The following is a 27,567-nucleotide window of genomic DNA, read 5'->3' as shown; positions in this document are numbered from 1 at the left end:
CTTAAAGATGGGAGCTTCCCTCAGAATTAGCAGCCTGCGGGAAGAATGAGACACACTGTTTTTGGATACCACCAGACACCATTGCCTTATCCTCTGACCCATGAATTATGTAGGATTGCAGTTCTGCACTTCAAATGTATGGAGGCTTCGGGGTCAGTTTTTTTTTTAATATTTATTTTTTAGTTTTTGGCAGACACAACATCTTTGTATGTGGTGCTGAGGATCGAACCGGGGCCGCCCCGAACGCATGCCAGGTGAGCGTGCTACCGCTTGAGCCACATCCCCAGCCCCATATTTTTTCTTTTTTTTTTAAACAAACATTTTTTTTGTTTTTGCTTTGAAATGCCACCTTTATTTTTTATTTTTTTTAATTTTTTTTATTGGTTGTTCACAACATTACAAAGCTCTTGACATATCATATTTCATACATTAGATTGAAGTGGGTTATGAACTCCCAATTTTACCCCAAATGCAGATTGCAGAATCACATCGGTTACACATCCACAATTTTACATAATGCCCTATTAGTAATTGTTGTATTCTGCTACCTTTCCTATCCCCTACTATCCCCCCTCCCCTCCCCTCCCATCTTCTCTCTCTACCCCATCTACTGTAATTCATTTCTCTCCTTGTTTATTTTCCCATTCCCCTCACAACCTCTTATATGTAATTTTGTATAGCAATGAGGGTCTCCCTTCATTTCCATACAATTTCCCTTTTCTCTCCCTTTCCCTCCCATCTCATGTCTCTGTTTAATGTTAATCTTTTCTTCCTGCTCTTCCTTCCTGCTCTGTTCATAGATGCTCTCATTATATCAAAGAAGACATTTGGTATTTGTTTTTTAGGGATTGGATAGCTTCACTAAGCATAATCTGCTCTAGTGCCATCCATTTCCCTGCAAATTCTATGATTTTGTCATTTTTTATTGCTGCATAGTACTCCATTGTGTATAGATGCCACATTTTTTAATCCATTCATCTATTGAAGGGCATCTGGGTTGGTTCCACAGTCTAGCTATTGTGAATTGTGCTGCTATGAACATCGATGTGGCAGTATCCCTGTAGCATGCTCTTTTAAGTTCTTCAGGGAATAGTCCGAGAAGGGCAATAGCAGGGTCAAATGGTGGTTCCATTCCCAGCTTTCCCAGGAATCTCCAAACTGCTTTCCAAATTGGCCGCACCAATTTGCAGTCCCACCAGCAATGTACAAGTGTACCCTTTTCTCCACATCCTCGCCAGCATTTGTTGTTGTTTGACTTCATAGTGGCTGCCAATCTTACTGGAGTGAGATGGTATCTTAGGGTGGTTTTGATTTGCATTTCTCTGACTGCTAGAGATGGTGAGCATTTTTTCATGTACTTGTTGATTGATTGTATATCCTCCTCTGAGAAGTGTCTGTTCAGGTCCTTGGCCCATTTGTTGATTGGGTTATTTATTATATTATTGTCTAATTTTTTGAGTTCTTTGTATACTCTGGATATTAGGGCTCTATCTGAAGTGTGAGGAGTAAAAATTTGTTCCCAGGATGTAGTCTCCCTATTTACCTCTCTTATTGTTTCTCTTGCTGAGAAAAAACTTTTTAGTTTGAGTAAGTCCCATTTGTTGATTCTTGTTATTAACTCTTGTGCTATGGGTGTCCTATTAAGGAATTTGGAGCCCGACCCCACAATATGTAGATCGGAGCCAACTTTTTCTTCTATCAGATGCCGTGTCTCTGATTTGATATCAAGCTCCTTGATCCATTTTGAGTTAACTTTTGTGCATGGCGAGAGAAAGGGATTCAGTTTCATTTTGTTGCATATGGATTTCCAGTTTTCCCAACACCATTTGTTGAAGATGCTATCGTTTCTCCATTGCATGTTTTTAGATCCTTTATCGAATATAAGATAGTTGTAACTTTGTGGAGTAGTCTCTGTGTCCTCTATTCTATACCATTGGTCCACCCGCCTGTTTTGGTACCAGTACCACGCTGTTTTTGTCACTATTGCTCTGTAATATAGTTTGAAATCTGGTATCGCTATACCACCTGATTCACACTTCCTGCTTAGAATTGCTTTTGCTATTCTGGGTCTTTTATTTTTCCATATGAATTTCATGATTGCTTTATCTATTTCTACAAGAAATGCCATTGGGATTTTGATTGGCATTGCATTAAACCTATAGAGAACTTTTGGTAATATCGCCATTTTGATAATGTTAGTTCTGCCTATCCATGAACAGGGTATATTTTTCCATCTTCTAAGATCTTTTTCTACTTCTCTCTTTAGGGTTCTGTAGTTTTCCTTGTATAAATCTTTCACCTCTTTTGTTAGGTTGATTCCCAACTATTTTATTTTTTTTGAGGATATTGTGAATGGAGTGTTTTTCCTCATTTCCATTTCAGAAGTTTTGTCGCTGATATACAGAAATGCCTTTGATTTATGCGTGTTGATTTTATATCCTGCTACTTTGCTGAATTCATTTATTAGTTCTAGTAGTTTCTTTGTAGACCCTTTTGGGTCTGTTAAGTATATTATCATGTCATCCGCAAATAGCGATAATTTAAGTTCTTCTTTTCCTATTTTTATGCCTTTAATTTCTTTCGTCTGTCTAATTGCTCTGGCCAGTGTTTCGAGAACTATATTGAATAGAAGTGGTGATAGAGGGCATCCCTGTCTTATTCCAGATTTTAGAGGGAATGCCTTCAACTTTTGTCCATTCAGAATGATGCTAGCCTGAGGCTTAGCATAGATAGCTTTTACAATGTCAAGGTAAGTTCCTGTTATCCCTAGTTTTTCTAATGTTTTGAACATAAAGGGATGCTGTACTTTGTCAAATGCTTTCTCTGCGTCTATCGAGATGATCATATGGTTCTTATCTTTAAGTCTATTGATGTGGTGAATAACATTTATTGATTTCCGTATATTGAACCATCCTTGCATCCCAGGGATGAATCCTAATTGATCATGGTGCACAATTTTTTTGATGTGTTTTTGTATTCGATTCGCCAGAATTTTATTGAGGATTTTTGCATCTAGGTTCATTAGAGATATTGGTCTGTAGTTTTCTTTCTTTGAGGTGTCTTTGTCTGGTTTCGGAATCAGGGTGATGTTGGCCTCATAGAATGAATTTGGAAGAGCTCCCTTTTTTTCTATTTCCTGAAATACCTTGAAAAGTATTGGTATTAATTCTTCTTTAAAGGTTTTGTAAAACTCCGCTGTATACCCATCCGGTCCTGGGCTTTTCTTGGTTGGTAGTCTTTTGATGGCTTCTTCAATTTCATCCATTGATATTGGTCTGTTCAAATTGTGTGTATCCTCCTGACTCAGTCTGGGCAAATCATATGACTTAAGAAATTTATCGATGTCTTCACTATCTTCTATTTTATTGGAATATAGGTTTTCAAAATAATTTCTAATTGTCTTCTGTATTTCTGTAGCATCTGTTGTGATATTGCCTTTTTCATCCCGTATGTTAGTAATTTGAGTTCTCTCTCTTCTTCTCTTCGTTAGCATGGCTAAAGGTCTGTCGATCTTATTTATTTTTTTGAAGAACCAACTTTTAGTTTTGTTAATTTTTTCAATAGTTTCTTTTGTTTCAATTTCATTGATTTCCGCTCTGATTTTAATTATTTCTTGCCTTCTGCTACATTTGCTGTTGTTTTGCTCTTCCTTTTCTAGGGCTCTGAGATGAAGTGTGAGCTCATTTATTTGTTGTTTTTTTCTTTTTTTGAGGAATGACCACCAGGCGATGAATTTTCCTCTTAAAACTGCTTTCATTGTGTCCCATAGATTCCGATATGTTGTGTCTGTATTTTCATTTATCTCTAAGAATTTTTTGATTTCCTCCTTTATGTCTTCTGTTACCCATTGATCATTCAGTAACATATTGTTCATTTTCCATGTGATGTAGGATTTTTCCTTCCTTCTTTTATCATTGATTTCCAGTTTCATTCCATTATGATCAGATAAAATGCATGGTATTATCTCCACCCCTTTATATTTACTGAGGGTTGCCCTATGGCATAATATATGGTCTATTTTTGAGAAGGATCCATGTGCTGCTGAGAAAAAAGTATATCCATTTGATGATGGTTGATATATTCTATATATGTCAGTTAATTCTAGGTTATTGATTGTGATATTGAGTTCTATAGTTTCTTTATTCAACTTTTGTTTGGAGGATCTGTCCAATGGTGAGAGAGGTGTGTTGAAGTCACCCATAATTATTGTGTTGCGGTCTATTTGATTCTTGAACTTGAGGAGAATTTGTTTTATGAATGTCGCAGCACCATTATTTGGTGCAAAAATATTGATAATTGTTATGTCTTGTTGGTGAATGGTTCCTTTTAACAGTATATAATGTCCTTCTTTATCCCTTTTGATTAACTTAGTCTTGAAGTCGATTTTATTCGATATGAGGATGGCCACCCCTGCTTGCTTACGAGGACCGTGTGCATGGTATATTTATTCCCATCCTTTCACCTTCAGCCTGTGTATGTCTTTTCCAGTCAGATGTGTCTCCTGGAGGCAGCATATTGTTGGATTTGTTTTTTTAATCCATGATACCAGCCTATGTCACTTTATTGGAGAGTTTAAGCCATTAACATTCAGAGTTACTATTGATATATGGTTTGTACTTCCATCCATGTTTGATTATTTATCCTTTTTTAAAAAAATTTAGTTTGTTTCTCCATGATTATCTTTCCCCTCTCCCTCTGTCTTTACCGAGGCACTTCCCACTAATGGTTTTGGTTATTGTTTTTCATTTCTTCCTCATGTAGTGTTTTGCTCAAAATGCCTTGCAATGCTGGTTTTCTGGCTTCAAATTCTTTTAACTTTTGTTTATCATGAAAGATTTTTATTTCGTTGTCATACCTGAAGATTAATTTTGCTGGATACAGAATTCTTGGTTGGCTTCCATTGTCTTTCAGTGTTTGAAATACATTGTTCCATGACCTTCTTGCTTTCAGTGTCTGTGATGAAAAATCCATTGTTAACCTTATTGGTTTACCCCTGAATGTAATCTGTCTCCTTTCTCTTGTAGTTTTTAATGTTTTCTCTTTGTTCTGTATATTGGATATCTTCATAACGATGTGTCTTGGCATTGGTCTACTGTGATTTTGTGTGCTCGGTGTCCTGTATGCATCTTCAATTTGTATATCTGTTTCCATTTTTATTTCTGGAAAGTTTTCTGTAATTATTTCATTCAGCAGGTTACTCATTCCCTTGGTTTGAATCTCTGTACCTTCTTCTATCCCGATGACTGGTAAGTTTGTTTTTTTTATGTTATCCCATAACTCTTGGATGTTTTTCTCGTGATTTTTGACCAGCCTTTCTGAGTTGGCTAGACTCTTTTCAAGATGATATATTTTGTCTTCATTATCTGACGTTCTGGCTTCTACTTGCTCCACTCTGTTAGTGATACTCTCAATTGAGTTTTTAATTTGGTTTATCGTTTCCTTCATTTCTAGAATTATTGTTTGATTCTTTTTTATAATCTCTATCTCCTGATAAAGATGCTTATCTTCTTCTTTTATCTGTTTATGAAATTCATTCTCAATGTGTTCTTTCACTGCTTGAATTTGCTGTCTTGTATCCTCTTTAAGGTTCCATTCCATCTGTCTAAGGTGTTCCTTGAGTTCTTTATTTGACCATTTTTCTGATGACTCTAGGTCCTCCTGAATATTTAGGCTGTCCTGCATTGTTTGTACTCCTTTTCTTCCTTGCTTTTTGAAGCTGCTCATGTTACTTCTTGTTCTGTTTGACTGCTGAGTTACTGTTTACTCCTATAAATTTATTTGATGCTTGGGAGGAAAGGTATTAGAAGGGAAGGGAAGAAGTCACTAAAGAGAATGAGAGTAAGCAGGTAGAATTCAAGGAAGGGAGGATAAGATAATTGAAAAGAAATGAAAAGACAAAAGAAGAAAAAAATAGGAAATAAAAAAGGAAAAAAAATTTAAAAAAAAATTAAATTAAAATTAGAAGAAAAAAAATTTTAAAAAATTGTAAAAAAAAATTTAAAAAAACAACAAGAAAGAAAAATGAAAATGAAAGAAAAACCCAAATCAGAAAAAAAGAGAAAAGAAAAAATAAAATAAAAAACTAATAAATGCAGTCTTAGAGTTTGATTAACTTCTCTTCCAGTAGGTGGCGCTGTGCCCACCAGGCCAAGTTTCTCCTGTCAATACGTGGGAACCAATCACTGTGCAGCAGCTCTTCCTCCCAGACTGGGCGAGTCTCCAATCCTGAGTGCCTAGGGCCTCCTCTTGTGTCTAGTCACTTCCCACTTTTCCTCTAGCCAGGCCCCACTCACGGGTGCCGCTCACCACAATACTGGCTACACGCCAGGTCTGCTGCTCCCGGGAGCCCTGTTTTCATGAACGACTGGGCACACTCTTCCAGTTTGCCATTCCCTCAGACCCTAAGTTTGTAGAGCTTGGGGCTGAGAATCCTCAGCGAATTTTACTTGCCCTCCGGTAGCCACGCCCCCGGTAGCTGGTGCAAGAGACCTCAGCTGTCAGCACTGGTGGGAGCGGTAGTTCCGCACCACGTCTGATTCCCTCGGGCTGGCTATCGTGCTCACGGGAGAGCTGGGAGGGGCCCTCACGGGAGAGCTGGGAGGGGCCCTTAAGGTTTCCCCGATGTGTGGAGAGGGAAGGCTAGGGAATTACACACCTGTAGCCGCAGGTTTCAATGAGGTTATCTCCTGTGCTGCAGTCTGCTGACGTCAGTTCTCTGCCATGGTGGTATCTCTTGCAAATGGTGACAGTTCGTTTCCCTTTGCCGGGCGACCAATGCAACGGGTGGGTCCTGACTGTCTCTCCCAAGCCCCGTTTCAAACCTGTGGCCACTACCTATGAAGGCTCGGTAGGCATTTACCTCCGTAGGATGAGAAGGGCTGACCAGTTGTTTCAGCCGGATGGATTAGTGCTGAGTCACAGCTGTTTGTCTGGGGGAAGCAGGTGAACGGGAGCTTGAATTCAGCCGATCCGGGCTCAGTGTGTGTTCTGAGAGGCCCAGACTGTTCGCCCCAGATCCACGTCAGCTCAGCATTGCCTAGTGATCCTGAGCAAACAGATTTAGGTTGTTTACAACTCCCTATGCCTTTACAGCTGAGGAGGTCAGAGACTTGATCTCTCCGAGCCCACCGCCATGTTGGAATAAAACCCGGGGTCAGTTTTTGTTGTTGTTTTAATCTCAAGTGCTCTTACATTGAGATCAAAGAAAATCATCTATTTTTGGCCCTTTTGAGATTTCTTTACATATTACGAATAGGCATTTTTATAAATGTGTGTTTTGTGCTGGAATTAAGATATTTATGGGACAATTAAATCCAATTCCTTAGGTAATTATATAAACCCATTATGTTCTAATTTTTTTCTGCTTTTATATCTATTGCTGAGTGACTTGTTTTAAAATCACAGGATTTGGTTTTTTTCAGCCTTTCCTATTACTTTTCCTCTTAGTTGACTTCACACCTCCACTTTGTGTTGTGAGACAGGGCCTGGTTTCAGCATGAATTGCTCCTTTATTGTTACGTAATGACCATCCTTATCTCTAATATTGTTTTCACCTCACAGTCGATTTTGTTTGAAGTTAACGCTTTGTCATCAGATTCCACTTCTCTTTCTTTCCTTCCTGTTTCATATTTATTAATTCTATTTATTCTCACATTTTCGTGTTAAGAGCACTCCTGCATGATTATCATAAGACTCTAGAAATAAGCAACCTAGGTCAAGAGCTGGGGAGGTGGCCTGTGTGGCTGTGCCCTGCTGGAGAAGCTGTGAGCAGCCGATGAGGGGCCCCAGGTGCTACCTGTGGGTGGACAGGGCAGGGTCGAGGAGGGAGAGGGAAGGTGGCCAAGTGTTGAGAAGTATTTTACTGACCATTTCTTTTTGTCTGTGAAAACAGCATAGTCACCTGCTTTGAGTGACAGTGGGGAGGACCTGGTTCTCAGAGTAGGAAGGAGAAAGCTTAGGCAGTGACCTGACCACATGGCAAACCGCTGGGCCCACTTGCAAAGCAAATAAAGCCCAGAGTATCTTGTTTCAGTGACTGAGAATAAAAATGTGTCTATACAGGCACCAGCTGGCAGGTAAGGGAACCCCTCATGGTCACATGTGCATCCCACCAAAGCACTCAGAGATCTATTCAGATATTGGTTGGTGCTCAGTTCACTAATCAAGGAAAGAAAGGTCTGTTTTAGTCAGCTTTCTGTTGCTGTGACCAAAAGACGAGAAAAATGAAGAGGACAGGTTTGTTTTGGCTCCCAGTTTCAGGAGTCCAGCCCATAGATGGTGGACTCCATAGTTCTGGCCCAAGATGAGGCAGAACATCATGGCAGAAGGGCACAGAGGAAGAGAGCCTCTCAGGACATGGTGACCAGGAAGCAGAGAGAGAGAGAGACTTTGAAGACCAGTGACAAACTATACACCCTAAAGTCACTTCATTAGTGACCTACCTCCTCAGCCACATCCCACCTGCCTACAGTTACTGCCCAATTAATCCACATCAGTGTATTAATCCACAGATTAGGTTGCACTTTTCATAATCAAATCATTCCACCTCTGAACATTCTTGCATTTGAAAGGTTTCCTTGGGCCTTGTATTAATGAAGTGCATTTTTTCCAGCCTGGAGACCAAATCTGAGCAAACCAGTGCTTGGCTTGTGGCTCCAAGGTAGAGGTGACCATGCACCCACTGCTGGAGGGAGCTTTTGCTGGTCCAGGCACCCCTCCTTGGGGGCTTTCTCAGGGTGACTGAGGAAGTACCCAGATGCTCTGTCCTTCCAGGCATACCCAGAGCCCAGCATGTGAAAGGACAGGGAGGAACCACACTTCTAGGGGTATCTGGTGGGGAAACTCTTTGTCTGCATTAAAACCCAAGCTGTTCTGAGGACTGTTTCAGGAGCCATAACTGGACAGTCAAGTGAAACATGGGGTCTGTCTGCAGTCAGAGCTTCCAACAGCTCATCCTACAGGATGGAGATACATGTTTTTCATATTGTGTTGTAAGAAAAGCAAGGCTTAGGGGAGGGAGGAGGGAGGCTATTGTATGAATACTGAACATTGAACAAATGTTTTCAATTATTCCGTCAGTTCAGAATTGGCTACTCAAAACTTTCACAATGCTAGGTGCCACCTGAAAGAGATGTTGGTCATTAGCCTGTCTCCCAGCCAGCCATGTATGACAAGTGTTCTTACACAGGGCAGTGGGTAGCAGCCACACAGGGACTGCTCAGCAGTTGATGTCAACTCTTGGTGTCCTTTGTAGTTAGTCCCTGCCCAAGCCATGTTTAGGGGGGTCAAATGTTCTGAACGTCACCCTAGCAAAATCCCATACTCATTCAATGGTGCAGCTCAAGAAATCAAAACATGTGACCAAACTTAAAAATGTAAGGACTGAAAAATAAGGAAATAAGCACTTCAAATCCCCATCTTGTGGAAATGTATCGCTATCCTCTAGAGCGTGATTGGATAACACATTTTCATGTTGTGGTTTAACTATAAATCATTCTATTATACTTAATGGGAATAAGTGACTTTCACTCAGTGAAACATGGTATTTTCAGGTAGTGTTTAGATCTGATGGAAAAAAAATGTACAAATTCTAGAGTTTGTAAGTTTAGGGTGGCAAGTAATAGTTCCTGTGAGCCAACTGTACTGTTGCTCAGACACGTTCTTGAGTGTGGACAGTAGCCCCACTCAGGCCATGATACTTGGTATCATGTGGCATTGCAACAAACTTGGCTTTTTAAAGGAGAATATGTTAAAAGATTGTCTCTTCTTTCCTGTTCGTTTTTCTCTTTTTAATCTTTTTTGTTCAAGGTCTTAACCTTGGACAAAACTCCTGCTTGTCCTCTTCAAGATCAAGGGCTTCCTCCTGCAGCTCTCCAGGAACTCAGAAGTCAGCTGGAAGTTGGGAAGCCAGGAGGGCCCCACCTTTAGCGCCCCCTATAGGGAGCAGCATGTTGGAATGAGCCCAGCAGAGTGTGGGGAGTGGGTAGAAAGGGTCACCACAGTGGTCCCTTCAAGTATGGCAGCTCCCGGCATCTGTACCTGCACCAGGCCCTGCTTCCATCCATCTCTGTAGCAATGCTTGCTAAGGGAAGGGCTTTGACCCGCAGAGCGTGCAGAATTTCTCTAAGGTTTTAGACCAACTTACAAGGGGTGCCTCTAGCTTTTCTATGAAAAGTACCTGTATCATTTTGGAAGAAAAATCATTTTCCTATCATAACCATCCTTTATGTTATCACTCCACCCCACCCAACTCCAGTTCCACCTGGAGGGCCTGGGGAGGGCAGGTGCTGGCCACATCCCACCCACAACCCAAGCATACCAGACTCTCCAGCCTCTCCCCGAGCCTCACTGCCCGTGCCACCTACATCCTGGCGCTGGGGTCTCTACCAGTCCAGATGGTGTCTTGGATGCCAGGCCTTGCCTTGTTGGCCACACCATATCTGGAAACACCTCCCCTCCCTGGGTTGGTTTTCTCAGACTTCCCAGTGGCAATTTGAGAATACAGTTGTGGGGCAGAGCCCCCCCCCCGGAGTTTCGTGGGCAGGACACTGTGGTGCACTTCCCTGATGCGGCTGCCCAGGAGCTGGCTGTTGTTCTGTTACGAGGCCTTCAGTTATGAGGGTCGGTGCATTTCCCGGCAGTCCTTGGGGAAGCTTAGGGTGGCCTCTTTACCCCCATGTCTCTGATGAGCTTTGATGTGCTTTACATGGCATGGTATTTCCACTCAGTGTGCTGAGTCCACAGTGATACCTTTCAATTTGGGGAAAACATTTTATTAATATTCCCTTCATTCTTCATATTCTTTGCCTTCTGAATGCACATATTCAACTAGTATTTTCACTTCCTTATGTTTTCTTTTTATTGAGACAGACTATTCACACATCTATAGGTGCTTTAGGTAATTTCATAAATGTATATGCAATTATCAAATCAGGGTAACAAGCACTTCTGTCTCTTCAAGCATTAATCATTTCTCTGAGGTGTAAATTTTGTACTCTTCTAGTCATTTTGAAATCCGTGAGACAGTTTTCACCAACAGTCCCCTACTGTGCCGAAGAGGAACGGCACGTTTCCATGGCTGGAGTGTGGGCTTGCTCCAACCCCCAGTGGTCCTCAACCCTGCAGGCAGGCTGGGGCTGAGTCACCAGGACATACTGGTCCCACACCCTCCGTGCTGAGTCAGGCTGTCACTGGGGGACCCCAGCCAGCAGGACAGCTGGGCAGAGCTGCTTCTGTTTCTGCTCTGTCACCTCTGACATCCTTGAAGCAGGGATCACCTGCTTCTCCAGAGAAGGACCCTGTGTTGGAGCCAAGGGTGCTGGAGATCCTGGGTGGGGGCAGCTGGTGCGTGTGCCCAGCCCTTGAGCACAGAAGGGACGAAAGGGAAGATGCAGGAAGTCTCAGAGCCACCACCCTGACACCTCTCACTGGAGTCCTCAAGTCGGTCCCTCTAGACACATGTTCCTCCTGGCCCTCATTACCAGTTAATAAGTAAAGGCAGTAAGGCAGCAAAGAGACAAACATGGGTGTTGTTACAGTCAGCTTTTTGCCACTGTGACTTAAAGACTCAATCAGCACAGCTCTGGAGGAAAGGTTTATTTGAGGCTCACAGTTTCAGAGGTCGCAGTCCATTGACAACCGGCTCCATCCCTCAGGTCTCCAGGCGAGGCAGAACAACACGGCAGAAGAATGTGGCAGAGGGAAGCAGCTCACACCATGATCAGGCAGCAGAGAGACAGAGATCTCCATTTGATAGATACAAAATATACACCCAAAGCCACGCCCCCAATGCCCACCTCCTCCAGCCACACCCCACGCACCTCCAGTTGCCCTCAGTTAATCCCATCAGGGGATAATGCACTGATTGGGCTCTTACAACTGAATTATTTTCCCCTCTGAACCCTCTCGCCTTGCCTCACATGTGAGCTTTTGGGGGACACCTTACACCCAAACCATAGCAGGTGTTAATTCTGCCACATTTGACTAAAAGACCTGTATCTGTTTTGCTTAGAGCAACAACTAATGGCTCATGACACACTGTAAAAAGGTAGACACTTTTGGAACAGCAATTATGATAATTAGCAGTAATGAATGGATGCAAAAACATTTGGATTATAGCACAGTTATTGGAAATACATATAATCTAAGATTAAATCTGTCCACAAGAAGAGAAAGTAAATTAATCCTAGGGAGACCCACTTATCCTAGATTTCTTGGAACCTTCCTGAGTTCAAAGTTGGAATTCCCGTTCCTGGAGAGCCCCTTAGTCCCAGGCAAACCAGGCCAAGAGGTCACTCCCCCAGCACCTGTTGGTCAGGTTCGCTGTTTATCACGTGGAGCCCTCAGCTCCTCCAAGTTTAGGTTCTTAATTTTGATGGTCTTGTTCTTAGAGGAGTTGGCCATGAATTTCGTAAGCCCCTAGCCCCACAAAACTAGAATCCATATAAATGATGATCTAATGATAAAATAACAGAACCAGCTTTTACCTAATGCTTGAAAAAATGAAAAGCTAACTCTCAATTCTCGCAGTAACCCACTCAGTAGACACTGCTATCATCCCCACGGTATAGATTGAGAGACTGAGGCAGATGGGCACCCAAAGGAGTATCGTGAGAAAAACATCAGGCCAGGCTTGAAGCACACTATTGGACAGATGAGCAAGCTTTTAGTGAATTCATGCAAAAGTGAATTTCAAAGCTCCTTATCTTCACCTTATTAATTTTTTGCATGTGTATGTATTAGGAAATTGCATATACAATACATGTGTCTGTTAAAAATTGATAATGCATGTTTCTATGTGCATATGTAAGATATGAATACTGGACATTCCTATAGGAAGGGTGAACTATGTCCCCCTTTGCCCAGGGAGGATGGAGCTCACGTTTGCCTGTTGTCCTATTATTCAGGAGTGGCTCCCCTCCCACCAAGGTGTCCTGGTTCGGTTGATAAATGATGTGGTCCCTCAGTGCCTGGCCCTCTTTGGATAATCGCTCATGGAAGTTTGCCCAGGCACCTGACAGGCAAACTGTGCGGCTGTAACATAACATTTTTTGTTATGTAATCCTAACCCTAACCCTAACCCTAACCCGTCCTTATAGGGAAGGCTCCCAAAGTGAAGAAAAAGTTAGGTTTGGTGCTGTCACGCCAAGGGAGCCCACCAGCTCCTGTCTGTGAGGCTGGTTTTCACCTAAATGGTGTCAGGAGGGTGTTTCCTAGCCAGCTATCAAAATGCCCAAGTGCCGTCATGCTCCAAGGACGTGGTGGGGGATGCCACTTCTCTGGGAATGTTAGTAACATGTTACCCAGCAGCAGCTCAAGAGGCCCCAAGCTCTTCTCATTTCCGGACATGGTGGGCTTCAGCAGGCTCTCCCAGGGGCTGTTTGGGTATTTAATTATGCATTCTCTTGGGAAGACGGGGTTCACAGAGCTATCACCAGGCCTATCCTTTCTTCAGACCTGAAGTTTGGGACGCGACTTGCTCTGTCCTTTCCTCGGGTGAGAGAGGTGGGGGTACTGTGCAGGCCTTTTGGGCATCTCTAAATGAGCTTCATGCCTGCTTCCTGGTCCCCTTTCCCCATGGACGTTGCTTTCCATATCCTTTCCCACACTCCCCCGCCCCCTTCAAGAAACTTGTTCTGAAATCTCTCAGTTGTCCTCCTAAGACTGCGTCCTCTAGAAATGCAAGGCTCGACCTCCTGGCCTCTTCATTCCGTTATGAAGACTGGGTCCCACAACAGAGAATCTCTAGGAGGTAACACAGAAAATTTGTTTATGTCCCTATTATGAGTTTTTGCTTCTTAAAAATTCATATTTATTAATTGTAACTTCACTGACTTAAAAAAATTCCGTAGAAATCAAGTGTGAAACATGGGTTTCCCTCCCCGTCTTTCGGCTGAGCCGTGAGGTGGAGGGGCTGGATGTGCTGGTCGTGTGGTCTCTGTGAATGGCCTCACTTTCCCCAGTGACGGTCGGTTAGGAGAAGAGGAGGGGGAGCAAGAGATGAGGCACTAGGTGGAGGAGGACCTCAGCTGCCGCTCAGTACCCCACCTTCCCAGCTCTGCCCGGGGCTGCGGTGTGGATGGCCCACTGTGCAGACGATTCCCCCAAAGATACCCGGCTGGTGAGGAGGAACAGGGTCCAACCCAAGCCACCTGGGCAGAGTCACCCCTGAACCCCCACACCCCAGGGCCTCACACCCAGGTCAGACATCAGAAGGCAGCCCATGGGATCTCAGGGCACAGACTGTCTGCATGGCTCTGAGGGCACAGGGTCAAACTTGCAGATTTCTGAGTCCACAGGCAAAAGCAGATCCTGGGAAGTATAGACTCAGCATGGTGAACCCAGAAGAAGCCACAGGGATGTTATGGTACTTAACAAAGAGCAGAGCTTGTATCTTGGGGTTCAGGGTGGTGATGTCCATTGTCAGCTCACAGCCAGGCTGAGAATTCTGCAGGTGGTCAGCTGTGGGAGCCTCACAAAGGCACTGAGGAACCCAGGGGCAAGGTGTAGGTTTTGTGTCCGGCATGAGCCCACCTGCCAGCTGGGCCAGCCTGAGCCTCCCACAGTGCCAGCTGGGCCTCCCGCGTCTTACCCTCAGTCCCTCTCTCGTGCCCACAAAAGCACCCCTCTTGTTTCCTGATGGTGTCAGATCCTGGTCCCCCTTGGCTCCTGCCATCCAGACCTGTTGTCTCCCCTTGAGGCCTGTCCCAGGAGCTGAGCAGGAGGGGAGCTAGGCTGGTGAGGGAGCTGCCATCTGGGCAGGGTCTGTGGCCTTCAGGGGTGGCTTGCCCAGGTCCTCAGAAGACACAGTGTTCCTCATGACATGCTCCTGTGCTCTCAGTAAGCTTCCATTCCTCCCTGTAGGAAGTCAAAACTGCCGAGGCAGCTTCCACACAGCGGGCAGATCGGCAGATGAGGCGTGGCAAAGGCAGAAGCCAGCCTTAGGCTCACTAGGTAACTAGAGAGACAAAATCAGTCCCTAGTGTCGACCCCGTGACGCACCGCAGCGCTGAGTGGGGCTCTGTACCGAGGCCAGGAGATTCCCCTCGTAAAACACTTTGCCAGAACAGCCCTCCTCTGCCCTAGGAGCCAATGGTCTCTCCGGGGACCCGGAGCTCCTGCACACCTGACCACCGCCTGCAGCAAGCACTTGGGGAGGCAGGTGAGGCAGGCTCCTGTTGGGGAGCCCATGCCTGGGAAACTGGAGCCAGTGAGGGGTCCAAACAGCAAAGGAACCAGAAAATACTGAAAATACTTCCTACCAACAGATCAGAGACTGGCTTTTTCCGGGAAGACCCACGAGGGAGATAACTAAGAGACATTTACATGAGAAATGACCAGGATCTGGCATTAGTTAGGATTCTTCAGAGGAAAGTAACCGATAGGTTGTGTGTTTGTGTGTGAGCATAGAGAGACTGATTTCAAAGTATCGGCTGTCGTGATTGTGGGGACTGGCAAGTCTGGAATCTACAAGGGGTCGGGGGCAACAGACCAGAGACCAGGGAGGAGCTGCAGTTCTGCAGATGAAATCCAAAGTCCATCTGCTAGACCTCTCTCCTCCTTGGGTGACTTTGTCCATTTGGCCCTTCAACTGATTGCACAAGGCCCCCCACAGTATGAGAAGAAACTGGCTTTACTTCAAATTTGTTGACTTAAATATCAATCTCATCTAAAAGAACTTTCACAGGAACATCTAGAAAAATGATTTCCCAGATATCTGTGCCCCACAGCCAAGTCAAGTTGACAAAACCAACCATCACAGAGCTGGACTCCACCAGCTTGGGCACCAGATGTATGGGGGTGAGCACTTGGCTGGGGAGAGTCTGGAAGCAGAATCTGTGATCTTGGGGCTGTGGGGCCTGGAGGCAGGAAGCTGGCAGGGTCCCACTTCTGCTGCAGGTACCTGCAAGGACAGGGAGAGCCAGGATGGGGCCATCAGATGAAGCTGACCTGAAGAAGTCATTTATGCAGGGACCCCCCAGGGAGGTTTGAGGGTCCTCACCTGATGGAAGAGAAGTCTACCCACTCTTTGAGAAGATAAGTAGACTATGGGAAGGAATCATTTCAAAGATACACAGATACCTTAAATATGTATTTTCCTTTGAAATAATTAAATGCATCCATTTGCTAATTCTTTTCATTACGGCCCCAAACTTTCATCCCGTAAGGGTCTGCCTGTGCGAGGTCCAGGTTAACCATCTGCATTCACATGCTCACTAAGCATGATGTCCAATTCAGGTTTCTTTTACGAAGGGTGAAACACGTCCTGTCTGTCCAGGTGCCAGAGCAGTTTAATTTTCCATCTTTTCTCCATGTTTTACTTTTGCCTCGGCCACACCTCACTTGACAGCAGTTTCACTTAATGACTGCCTCCAGGGCGTTGTGCCCACCACACAGCTGGGTTTTCTTAGAAACAAGCCACTCTGTTTTCGTGTTTCACACAGCCGCACCAAATCTAATTATATTACATAACAGTGACGAGTTCGGTTGGCATAAACAGACTCGGAGGCCGACTCAGCGGGCTCTGGGGAATCTTCCAGTCACCAGTGGCAGCAGAAGGCTGTTGACCTCCCTGGGCAAGGATGGCACCTCCCAGGGCTCTGCCAGCAGAGAGAAGCGGCACAGTTTGCCAAGGTGTCCATTCAGAGCACACAGGAGTTTGTCATAGGCAGCAGTGAGACTGCAGGGAGGTGCCCATGTGGGACAGGATGTGTGTCTGGTGTCCAGGGCAGAATGGAATAGGTGTAAGGAGCCACCAAGACAAAGACCAACGTGACAAACATGCCCCTGCTCTAACCTCCTGAGAGAAGACGGAGGAGACTCCTGTGGGAGGCTAGAGGCCCCTGCCCAGTGGCGGCCACTTTGTGCATAAGAGGGACCCTTATCACCTGGCAGCATCCCCAGATGTGAATATCCATTATCACCACCCTTCATGCCCAAATGCAAGGACAAGGAGAGACACTGCATCCCAGAGCCTCCCAGGGCAGGGATGTCTGTGTAGACTTCTAGGGGGCCTTGGAGGCAAGAAATGCCAGTGAGAATTCCTTTCGCCTCCCTGACAGCTGCATTCTTGTGTTGGGAGGGTCCAAGTAGGAGGAAGAGGTCTCAAAGCTTTCCCAGCAGTGGCTCTGGATGGCCCTTTGGTTCGGATCTCACACCTACTGGACTCTGCATTCACAGAAGCTCAGCTGAGTATGGACCAGGGCCTCTTGCAGGACTGTCTTTGTGGGATTGTTTCTGTGTGTTTTGGTTTCTGGGGGGTGGGTACCAGGGATTGAACTCAGGGGCCACATCTCCAGTCCTATTTTGTATTTTATTTAGAGACAGAGTCTCACTGAGTTGCTTAGTGCATCACTTTTGCTGAGGCTGGCTTTGAACTTGCCATCCTCCTGCCTTAGTCTCCAGAGCCTCTGGGCTTACATGCATGTACCAATGCACCCGGCTGTGGTTTGTTTTTGTTTGTTTTGTTTTTGTGGTGCTGGGGATGGCATGCAGGGCTCTATAACTGAGCTGGAACCCCAGCCCCAGGGCACAATCTTCGAAACCAGGAGGGCTGTGCAGGGGCAGCAAGGTGGCCCAGGGAGGAGCTGAGGTAGGTTTCTCTGAGGTGTTAGTGACAGGGAATGAAGGCATCCATCATTTACAGAAGAACCTATCCATCAGACTTTACCCTTCAGATTTTCTATTGGCACATACTATTTCTATTATGGTTTAAAAACAAAATCAGTACAACCTTAATACAAGGAATTGAAGTACAAAATGGGTGAAAGTGATTCAGAACTTCAGGGCCAACCCCATCCGTGAATTGTTCTACCAGGTCTGTGGGTCTCTAGTGACGGGATATATCTTGTGGTGATCTCAATGATCTGGTGTATTCAGTAAGCTCATGGGCCTGGTTATTCTGTTATGAGTTTGATCTATCCCTGCATCCATGTGCTTCTGATTGATTTGATAAGTCACAGTGGTCATTCTTAATAAGCACACTTAATTTATTTATCAGTTTGTTTTATGGTGGTTATTTACTTGAACAAACAAGGTATAGACTCATCCAACCTTAGCTATTAAACTGAAACTGGATCAAATTATGCAAACTATTGCTTTGCAAAATGGAGTGACTCAGGGCAGGCAGAGCCTGAGGACTGCTCTTCTACACACCACGGAGTCACTCAGGGCATGCACAGCCTGAGGACTGCTGTTCTACACACCATGGAGTCACTCAGGGCAGGCACAGCCTGAGGACTGCTGTCCTACACACCATGGAGTCACTAGGGCAGGTGCAGCCTGAGGACTGCTGTTCTGCACACCATGGAGTCACTAGGGCAGACACAGCCTGAGGACTGCTGTTCTACACACCATGGAGTCACTAGGGCAGACACAGCCTGAGGACTGCTGTTCCACACACCATGGAGTCACTAGGGCAGGCACAGCCTGAGGACTGCTCTCCTACACACCATGGAGTCACTAGGGCAGGCACAGCCTGAGGACTGCTCTCCTACACACCATGGAGTCACTAGGGCAGGCACAGCCTGAGGACTGCTGTTCCGCACACCACAGAGACACCAGGGCAGGTGCAGCCTGAGGACTGCTGTTCTACACACCATGGAGTCACTCAGGGTAGGCACAGCCTGAGGACTGCTGTTCTGCACACCATGGAGTCACTAGGGCAGGCGCAGCCTGAGGACTTCTGTTCTACACACCATGGAGTCACTCAGGGCAGGCACAGCCTGAGGACTGCTGCTCTGCACACCATGGAGTCACTCCGGGCAGGCGCAGCCTGAGGACTGCTGCTCTGCACACCGTGGAGTCACTCAGGGCAGGCACAGCCTGAGGACTGCTGTTCTACACACCGTGGAGTCACTAGGGCAGGCACAGCCTGAGGACTGCTGTGCTATACACCATGGAGTCAGTAGGACAGGCACAGCCTGAGGACTGCTGTTCTGCACACCATGGGGTCACTCAGGGCAGACACAGCCTGAGGACTGCTGTCCTACACACCATGGGGTCACTCAGGGCAGGTGCAGCCTGAGGACTGCTGTCCTACACACCGTGGAGTCACTAGGGCAGGCACAGCCTGAGGACTGCTGTCCTACACACCATGGAGTCACTCAGGGCAGGCACAGCCTGAGGACTGCTGCTCTGCACACCATGGAGTCACTAGGGTAGGTGCTGCCTGAGGACTGCTGCTCTGCACACCATGGAGTCACTCAGGGCAGGTGCATCTGAGGACTGCTGTTCTACACACCATGGAGTCAATAGGGCAGGCACAGCCTGAGGACTGCTGCTCTGCACACCATGGAGTCACTCAGGGCAGGTGCATCTGAGGACTGCTGCTCTACACACCATGGAGTCACTAGGGCAGATGCAGTCTGAGGACTGCTCTCCTACACACCATGGAGTCACTAGGGCAGGCACAGCCTGAGGACTGCTGTTCTGTACACCATGGAGTCACTCAGGGCAGGTGCATCTGAGGACTGCTGTTCTGTACACCATGGAGTCACTAGGGCAGGCACAGCCTGAGGACTGCTGCTCTGCACACCATGGAGTCACTCAGGGCAGGCACAGCCTGAGGACTGCTGTTCTACACACCATGGAGTCACTCAGGGCAGGCACAGCCTGAGGACTGCTGTTCTACACACCATGGAGTAACTCAGGACAGGTGCAGCCTGAGGACTGCTGTTCTACGCACCATGGAGTCACTCAGGACAGTCACAGCCTGAGGACTGCTGTTCTACACACCATGGAGTCACTAGGGCTGGCACAGCCTGAGGACTGCTGTTCTACACACCATGGAGTCACCAGGGCAGGCACAGCCTGAGGACTGCTGTCCTGCACACCATGGAGTCACTGGGGACAGGCACAGCCTGAGGACTGCTGTTCCACACACCATGGAGTCACTAGGGCAGGCACAGCCTGAGGACTGCTGTTCTACACACCATGGAGTCACTAGGGCAGGCTCAGCCTGAGGACTGCTGTTCCACACACCATGGAGTCACTAGGGCAGGAGCAGCCTGAGAGCTGCTGTTCTACACACCATGGAGTCACTAGGGCAGACACAGCCTGAGGACTGCTGTTCCACACACCATGGAGTCACTCAGGGCAGGCACAGCCTGAGGACTGCTGTCCTGCACACCATGGAGTCACTGGGGACAGGCACAGCCTGAGGACTGCTGTTCCACACACCATGGAGTCACTAGGGCAGGCTCAGCCTGAGGACTGCTGTTCCACACACCATGGAGTCACTAGGGCAGGAGCAGCCTGAGAGCTGCTGTTCTACACACCATGGAGTCACTAGGGCAGACACAGCCTGAGGACTGCTGTTCCACACACCATGGAGTCACTCAGGGCAGATACAGCCTGAGGACTGCTGTTCCACACACCATGGAGTCACTCAGGGCAGATACAGCCTGAGGACTGCTGTTCTACACACCATGGAGTCACTCAGGGCAGGCACAGCCTGAGGACTGGTGTTCTACACACCATGGAGTCACTCAGGGCAGGCTCAGCCTGAGGACTGCTGTTCCACACACCATGGAGTCACTCAGGGCAGGCACAGCCTGAGGACTGGTGTTCTACACACCATGGAGTCACTAGGGCAGGCTCAGCCTGAGGACTGCTGTTCCACACACCATGGAGTCACTCAGGACAGGCACAGCCTGAGGACTGCTGTTCTGCACACCATGGAGTCACTAGTGCAGGCACAGTCTGAGGACTGCTGTTCTGCACACCATGGAGTCACTAGGGCAGGAGCAGCCTGAGAGCTGCTGTTCTACACACCATGGAGTCAATAGGGCAGACACAGCCTGAGGACTGCTGTTCCACACACCATGGAGTCACTCAGGGCAGATACAGCCTGAGGACTGCTGTTCTACACACCATGGAGTCACCAGGGCAGGCACAGCCTGAGGACTACTGTTCTGCACACCATGGAGTCACCAGGGCAGGTGCAGCCTGAGGACTGCTGTTCTACACACCATGGAGTCACTCAGGGCAGGCGCAGCCTGAGGACTGCTGTTCTCCACACCATGGAGTCACTAGGGCAGGCGCAGCCTGAGGACTGCTGTTCTACACACCATGGAGTCACTAGGGCAGGCGCAGGCTGAGGACTGCTGTTCTACACACCATGGAGTCACTCAGGGCAGGCGCAGCCTGAGGACTGGTGTCCTACACACCATGGAGTCACTCAGGGCAGGCACAGCCTGAGGACTGCTGTTCTACACACCATGGAGTCACTCAGGTCAGGCACAGCCTGAGGACTGCTGCTCTACACACCATGGAGTCACTCAGGGCTGGCACAGCCTGAGGACTGCTGTTCTACACACCGTGGAGTCACTCAGGGCAGGTGCAGTTTGAGGACTGCTGTTCTACACACCATGGAGTCACTCAGGGCAGGCATAGCCTGAGGACTGCTGCTCTACACACCATGGAGTCACTCAGGGCTGGCACAGCCTGAGGACTGCTGCTCTACACACCATGGAGTCACTAGGGCAGGTGCAGCCTGAGGACTGCTGTTCTACACACCATGGAGTCACTCAGGGCAGGCACAGCCTGAGGACTGCTGTTGTACACACCATGGAGTCACTAGGACAGGCACAGCCTGAGGACTGCTGCTCTGCACACCGTGGAGTCACTCAGGGCAGGCACAGCCTGAGGACTGCTGTTCTACACACCATGGAGTCACTCAGGGCAGGCACAGCCTGAGGACTGCTGTTGTACACACCATGGAGTCACTAGGACAGGCACAGCCTGAGGACTGCTGCTCTGCACACCATGGAGTCACCAGGGCAGGCACAGCCTGAGGATCCCCATCCCTCCTGTTTGTGTCTCCACTAACACATTGGAAACACAGTCTGGCTTCTTGGCCTCAGTGTCCCCATACAGATGACAAGGTTGGCAACCTCCATCACTTCTGGTGTCCCTTCCAGCCCCATCACTTGCCTTCTCTTGGCAAATCTTCCGTGGACACTGGAGGAAGGAGCAGTCTCCTGAGGAGGCAGAGCTTCAGGGAGCAGGGAGTTTAGGAGGCCAAGTAGGATGGAGCAGGACACCCCAGTGTTGTGCAGAGAGAATCCCCACCTGAGGGATTTTTTTCAACAGGTAATTCTCAAGGCCCTTTTGAACACCGAGGTCAGACTTTCCTGTCTGCGTGTCTCATCCCATTTCCCTGTCTCCCGGCTGCCTGCGTAAATGAAGCTCTATCTGTACCATGGATTCTGATCAGATAAGATCTGATGACAGCACAGCAAGACAGGGGAGCCTGGTAAAAATAGCACGCTGCCCACTTTACATACCTTTGGCTTCTCACAGTTCATAAAATCAACGCCCACAGTGGCTCCTCTGCGGGGAGCGTCTTGTGTCCCCCAGTTGGGCTTTGCATGCTCCAGGGAACATGAAAACAATCCTGCATGAGTGTCTGGCTCAATATAAATCTTTCCCGAGTCTCACAAGGCAAAGTAAGTGCTTTGACTTTCTGAGGCTGAAGAAAAAAGCAGATCTCTCAAGCCAGGAGTCCGGCCGTGCCCCAAAAGCCTGGTTTCTGGGCCCCGTTCCCTGGCAACCGTTGCCAGTAGTGGGCTTTCTGTTCTGATGGGAAGAGCAGGCTGGACCCGCATTCGCTGTGAGAAGAACCATCAAGGAGACAGAGTTGGAAGGTCCTGGCCAGTCCAGGCCCAGCTCATCTACGCCAGACGACTAAGTGAGGAAGGACGGCGTGCTCACCACGTGGCCTCATTCCTGTGGCCCTTACTCTCTGCGTTACAAGGATTGGAGGACTCTGAGTCGCCCAGACATCAGCACACGCAAGCCCAGCTCAGTCCAGCGACTGGATGCTCATGCCTCTGACGTGTACCCTCGCCTACCAAGACCTTGGGCTCTTTCAGAGCTGGACTTCTACCTGAGCTTGCTTGGAGTGTACCTGGCACCTCGTGATTCTGACAAAATGCCCTATGACCTAGACAACAATAAACCCCAAGTCAGGGAGGAGGAAGAGGTGACCTGCCGGGCCACCTGCCAGCTGGAAAGCCCGCTCCTCTCCTCCTGTCCCCCAAGGCTGCGACCTTGGGCAGCACCACCAGCCTGCAGCTTGCCGGCAGGCTTTAAATTAACTCGTTAAGTGATTTTTTTTCCTAAGGAAAGGCAGATTTTTCAAAGCGGCATATGTTTGTTTTTGAGTGGGGATTGTTATGTTTAAAACATTTCATTTAGAACTGTGGTAGATCTCCAATCACTTACACATGTGAAAACGCTGTCATTGCTCAGAGGAGGACGGGGTCCTTGTGTCCTCACGGCCCAGCTAATGCCTGTCCCATCCGGCCACACCACGGCTGCCTCGGCCTCCTGCTGCTGGGGCTGTCTGTGTGCATGTCCGCATGTAGAATCCATCGGAGCTCAGGTCAGGAAGTCAGGGGGGTGACTTACTCCGTGAAGAACAGCCCACCTGAAGTGGCAGGGGTGCCAACGTGTGAAAGCCGCCTGTGCCCTGGTCTGACTGGGACGCTGAAGAAGCACATGGCAGTAAGTGCTAAGGCTACACATCCACGTCCTCCTCTGCACCCTGCTGCAAGTACCTGAAGCGCATGGTGGCTTCTCACGGTGTGTGACAGCTTCTGTGCTCTCACTGTGCCCTCATGCTTACAGAGCAGCCAGAGTTGTGTACAGAGCCAAGAGTTAGTACTGAAAACGCAGCAGAGTGCTTCACCTAAAAACCCAACAAGAGCCAGAGAGAAAGGACCTGGGACAAAGTTCTGGAGGAAGGTGGCATCCTCTTGTCCTCTGGAAACTCAGGCTGCCAAGCCCAGAGCAGCCGAGCCTGGCTCTGGGGCTCAGCCATGGGCAGCAGAGGTCAGGGCGGGTTCTGAGTCTGGACGGTGGTCCCGGCACCCCGAGCGCTCCCATGGTGCTCCCTGACCAGGGGTTTCCTCAGCCCCTGTCGAAACCTGCAGCGTCGAGGACACAGTCCATGACCAAAGCCCGAAGGTTGCTTTTATTCTGAAAGACAGGGGTGTCGTCATTTTGTTAAGAAACATCTAGTGACCGTTGTACGAGTCAGCTTTACTTCGCTAAAGCAAATACTTGAAATAAATCAACTTAGAGTGGAAGTTCATTAGCGTATTTTGGCTCACAGCTTTGGAGGTGTCAGCCCAAGACCCAGCAGCTCTCTTGCTCTGGGCCTGTGGGGAGGCAGGCGCCATGGCAGGCGCCTGGGGGGCAGGAAGCCCCTTTTCCTCTGGGAAACGGGTGTGAAGGAGGCCTGGGTCCCATGACCCCCTTTGAGGGCACACCCTTGTCACCTGAGACTTCCCAGGAGGCTCCCTAGTTAAGGATTGTCGCCGGGGAACCAGGATTTTGACACCTGGGCCTTTGGGGGACATCCCTGTCCCCAGTGCTAGCAACGACCTAGAGCACATGGTTCTGGGAATCCCACCTGAGCTGAGCGGTGATGGCAGCCACTCCTTCCTCTTGTCCCGGAGCACTGAGAGTTACCCGGTGCCCTGCCAGTGGACCCCTCAGTAGTGGCAGGCTCCCATGGTGGGCGGGTGACCAAGTCCTCCCGTGTCCTGTCTAGTACTCTTAACTGGTTTGAGGAATCCCAGCCTCTGACTTCCTTCCAGTTGGTGGATTTAGGAAAACTGAAATAAAGCAGCTGTGGCCACTGGTGAGCTACAGAATAGTCCACCCAGCTGCGAGACCCTTGGGCGCCAGCACAGAAGCTGGTGAGGATTCCGACCTTTTCATGAGCTCAACAAAGACATTTCCCCAGAGTCCTGTGTGTGAAGCAAAGCAGACCTTGGCCCTTCAGATGCAGTCTGAACCATCTTTGTTCGAGAGGATTTCTTATGACCTAGGAGAGAAGGGCAAGGCTGGATGAACCCAGTGAGAACGTCTTCAGACAAGGAGACAGCAGACGGTGGGGTGGTTGGAAAGTCCAGGAGCAGCCAGGACGTCCTTCACAGCCCTGTGGTGGACACCAAGCTTAATTTATAAGGCTGCAGAACTGAGAGCAAATGTGAGAAGGAACAAGAGCACACAGACGTGGCGGAGGGGCCACCAAGAGGTTCCAAGGGCAGAGTCAGCACCGCCTGGCAGCCCAGAGCAGCCTTCTGCCAGGAGGACATGACATTGAGCTGGCTTCACAGGGAACAAAAACTCCCATCTTGTGGACACTGAAGACTTGCAGTGCTCCCATTCTTGGTGTGGGAGGGGTCCCACCACCCTTGCCTGTTTTCTTTTTATATGCACAAAATTTGGGGCTACAGTCTTTTGACCATTTTCTTAAAACCATAATGGAATCTTCTCAGGAAAAATACCCAGCCTGGATCAGTTCAGGCTTCTCCAAATGAAAGCAATAGAATTACCGAGGCCCTGCTGGGTCCACGTGGAGCCTCGTGAGGGGGCCAAGGGCTCTGGGTGGGATGGCGCCCGCTTCTCACCCAGGAAGTGCGTCCCTCCCCCTCTCCTTAGAGGTTCCACCCCACCAAGCCACTCTCAGGACTTTCAGAAGAACCCAAATCTTGGCTTTAAAATCACCTGGGTAACGGCCTCCCTGTGAACTTGAGGAAAGGCCCTGGCCAGTTTGCTCAGTAGTCCTGACGATTTCAGGCAGTCTGTGGGTCTCGAGAGCGGTCCTTTTCCGTTAGGTCCTCATGTCCTCGGGTTTGTGCTTGGTCCATGTTTTGAAGTATTAGAGACACGGGAGATATATTTACAAAGGCTTTGCTGTGTGGGAAAGTGGTTGATTTAAATATGGAAGTTTTAAAATGCTGAATAAAAAGTTGCATATACAATCTGCCTCAGCCACATTGAAGATGCATTTTCACACAGACACACCAAAAGCACAAGAAGCCAGGGTGCGGGGACAGCGGCAGCCTTCCAGGAGGTGTGAGGGCAGGCTCAGCTTCTCCCTCCTCACTCTCTGAATCACGCAGGTCCCAGGCTCCAGCCGCTGACGCATCTCACGTGGTTGCTGCAGGTGTATCTGGTGCCTCGAGAGCTCCTCACCAGGCTCGCTGGTGCTGCTTTGGCTCCTCAGCCCAGTGGCCATGTTTGACCTTCATTCAGGCCATGTTTGACCTCCTGACCTCCCCTCCTCTGCATGGCCCCCTCCCGTGTGCACACGAAGCCTTGCTGCAGGTGGGCTTGTGCAAAGCCAGCCAAGTCTGTGGACATGCTCAGACTGACCCAGACCCAATCTGGGCACCACTGGGCTGACACAGACCCACCTCCATCCCGGCTCCCATCACCTGCCTACACAGCTGTCTGTAAGGGATACTTTTATAACCAGAGAAGAAAAATAATAATGTGACTTTGAGGGGAAAAAACACATTATATAGCATCAACTTTAAAAGAAAAGTGATCAGACATTCTGAACCTGCTGTTGGAAAAGTACATTAGCCCTTGTGAAACAGTCATGTGAAATCAAGTTGGACCTGAATTAAGCAAAGCCTCTAGATCCAACCACGGACAGGAAGGGTAGAGGACTGGGGGACACAGAGACGTAACTATCAATATCCCTCATCAGCAGAACAGCAGAGGGAGAATCAGTAAGGCAGGCAACCCAGCTCTGTCACAGACAAATCAAAGAGAAAAGTAAACAGGATTAAGGAAGAACCTAGAGACACAAGACAAGAAAGACACACAAATCAATTGCAAAGTACAGGCTTTATTTGGATTTTGCTTTAATAAGCAGAATGTTTATAACACTATTAGGAATTCAGATTCTGAATATTTAGTAATGTTAAAAAAAGTATACTTGATGTTTTAGGAGTCATCATGATATTGTGATTATGTTAAACAACAAAGAACTTTTATCTTTTAGAGACACTGAAATATTTCCATCTGTAATTTGCTTTAAGTTGCCTCATGCATAAGGACATACACTGACACTTGTTGGAGTTGAGTGGAGGGAATGTGAAGGTCCTTTATTTTGAATATGTTTGGAGCTTTCTGTTTAATAAAAGAGAACGGACACACTGCTCTGAGCTGGGTTATTTCCAAGTCCAGGAAGCCCAAAAGCCAGGGAAGGGGAGAGAATGGCAGATCCCTCAGTAAGATGGGAGGAGCAAGTGGGATCAGGACAGATTTGGGGGCAGAAATGGTTCCTCTGTGGAAATTGTAGTTGAAAAGCATAGGCAGGTGCAGACCGCAGCTCGGAAGCTGTGCCAGCCACACACTGTGCCATTAGAGACCCGACCTCCACTCCTGGGGCCAGGACACATCTGTGCCCTCACTGTGGTTCTCTCTGCCAACCTCCCAGCTGGTCCGTGGGGAACTGGAGCATCTGCAGCCGGACGTGTGGCAGGGGCACTCAGAGCAGGCCTGTGCGGTGCACACAGCGGGCGAACTACAAGACGGAGACTGTTTCGGCCAGCCTGTGTCCACAGTTTGTGCCCTCCAGCTGGCAGGCCTGCAACTCTCAGAGCTGCCCACCCGCATGGAGCACCGGGCCCTGGGCAGAGGTAACTGGGTGGGGTAGCCAGGGGGCAGTGGATGGCCCTCCCCATGGAACGCAGGGCCTGCAACGGGGGCCCCAGCACTGTTTGTTTCCTTTGCCTCCTTTGCCGGGGGCTGACCGTC

The 27,567-nt window shown here is 48.1% G+C and overlaps 1 protein-coding gene across 1 annotated transcript in view; it reads left to right on the top strand.

The window, feature by feature from the left end:
- ADAMTS16 (ADAM metallopeptidase with thrombospondin type 1 motif 16) overlaps positions 1-27,567 on the top strand; it is a 138,961-nt gene that overhangs the window by 97,313 nt on the left and 14,081 nt on the right. Inside the window, exon 19 of the mRNA XM_081287842.1 lies at positions 27,248-27,449. Within this exon, the coding sequence (XP_081143968.1) occupies positions 27,248-27,449 (202 nt within the window). The remainder of the gene's footprint in view (positions 1-27,247; positions 27,450-27,567) is intronic.

The sequence above is a fragment of the Spermophilus citellus genome (assembly GCF_964194105.1).
Source record: "Spermophilus citellus genome assembly, chromosome: 1".
Lineage (NCBI taxonomy): Eukaryota > Metazoa > Chordata > Mammalia > Rodentia > Sciuridae > Spermophilus > Spermophilus citellus.
Note: the sequence above shows the minus strand (reverse complement) of the source record. Positions and strands in the feature narration are given on the sequence as shown.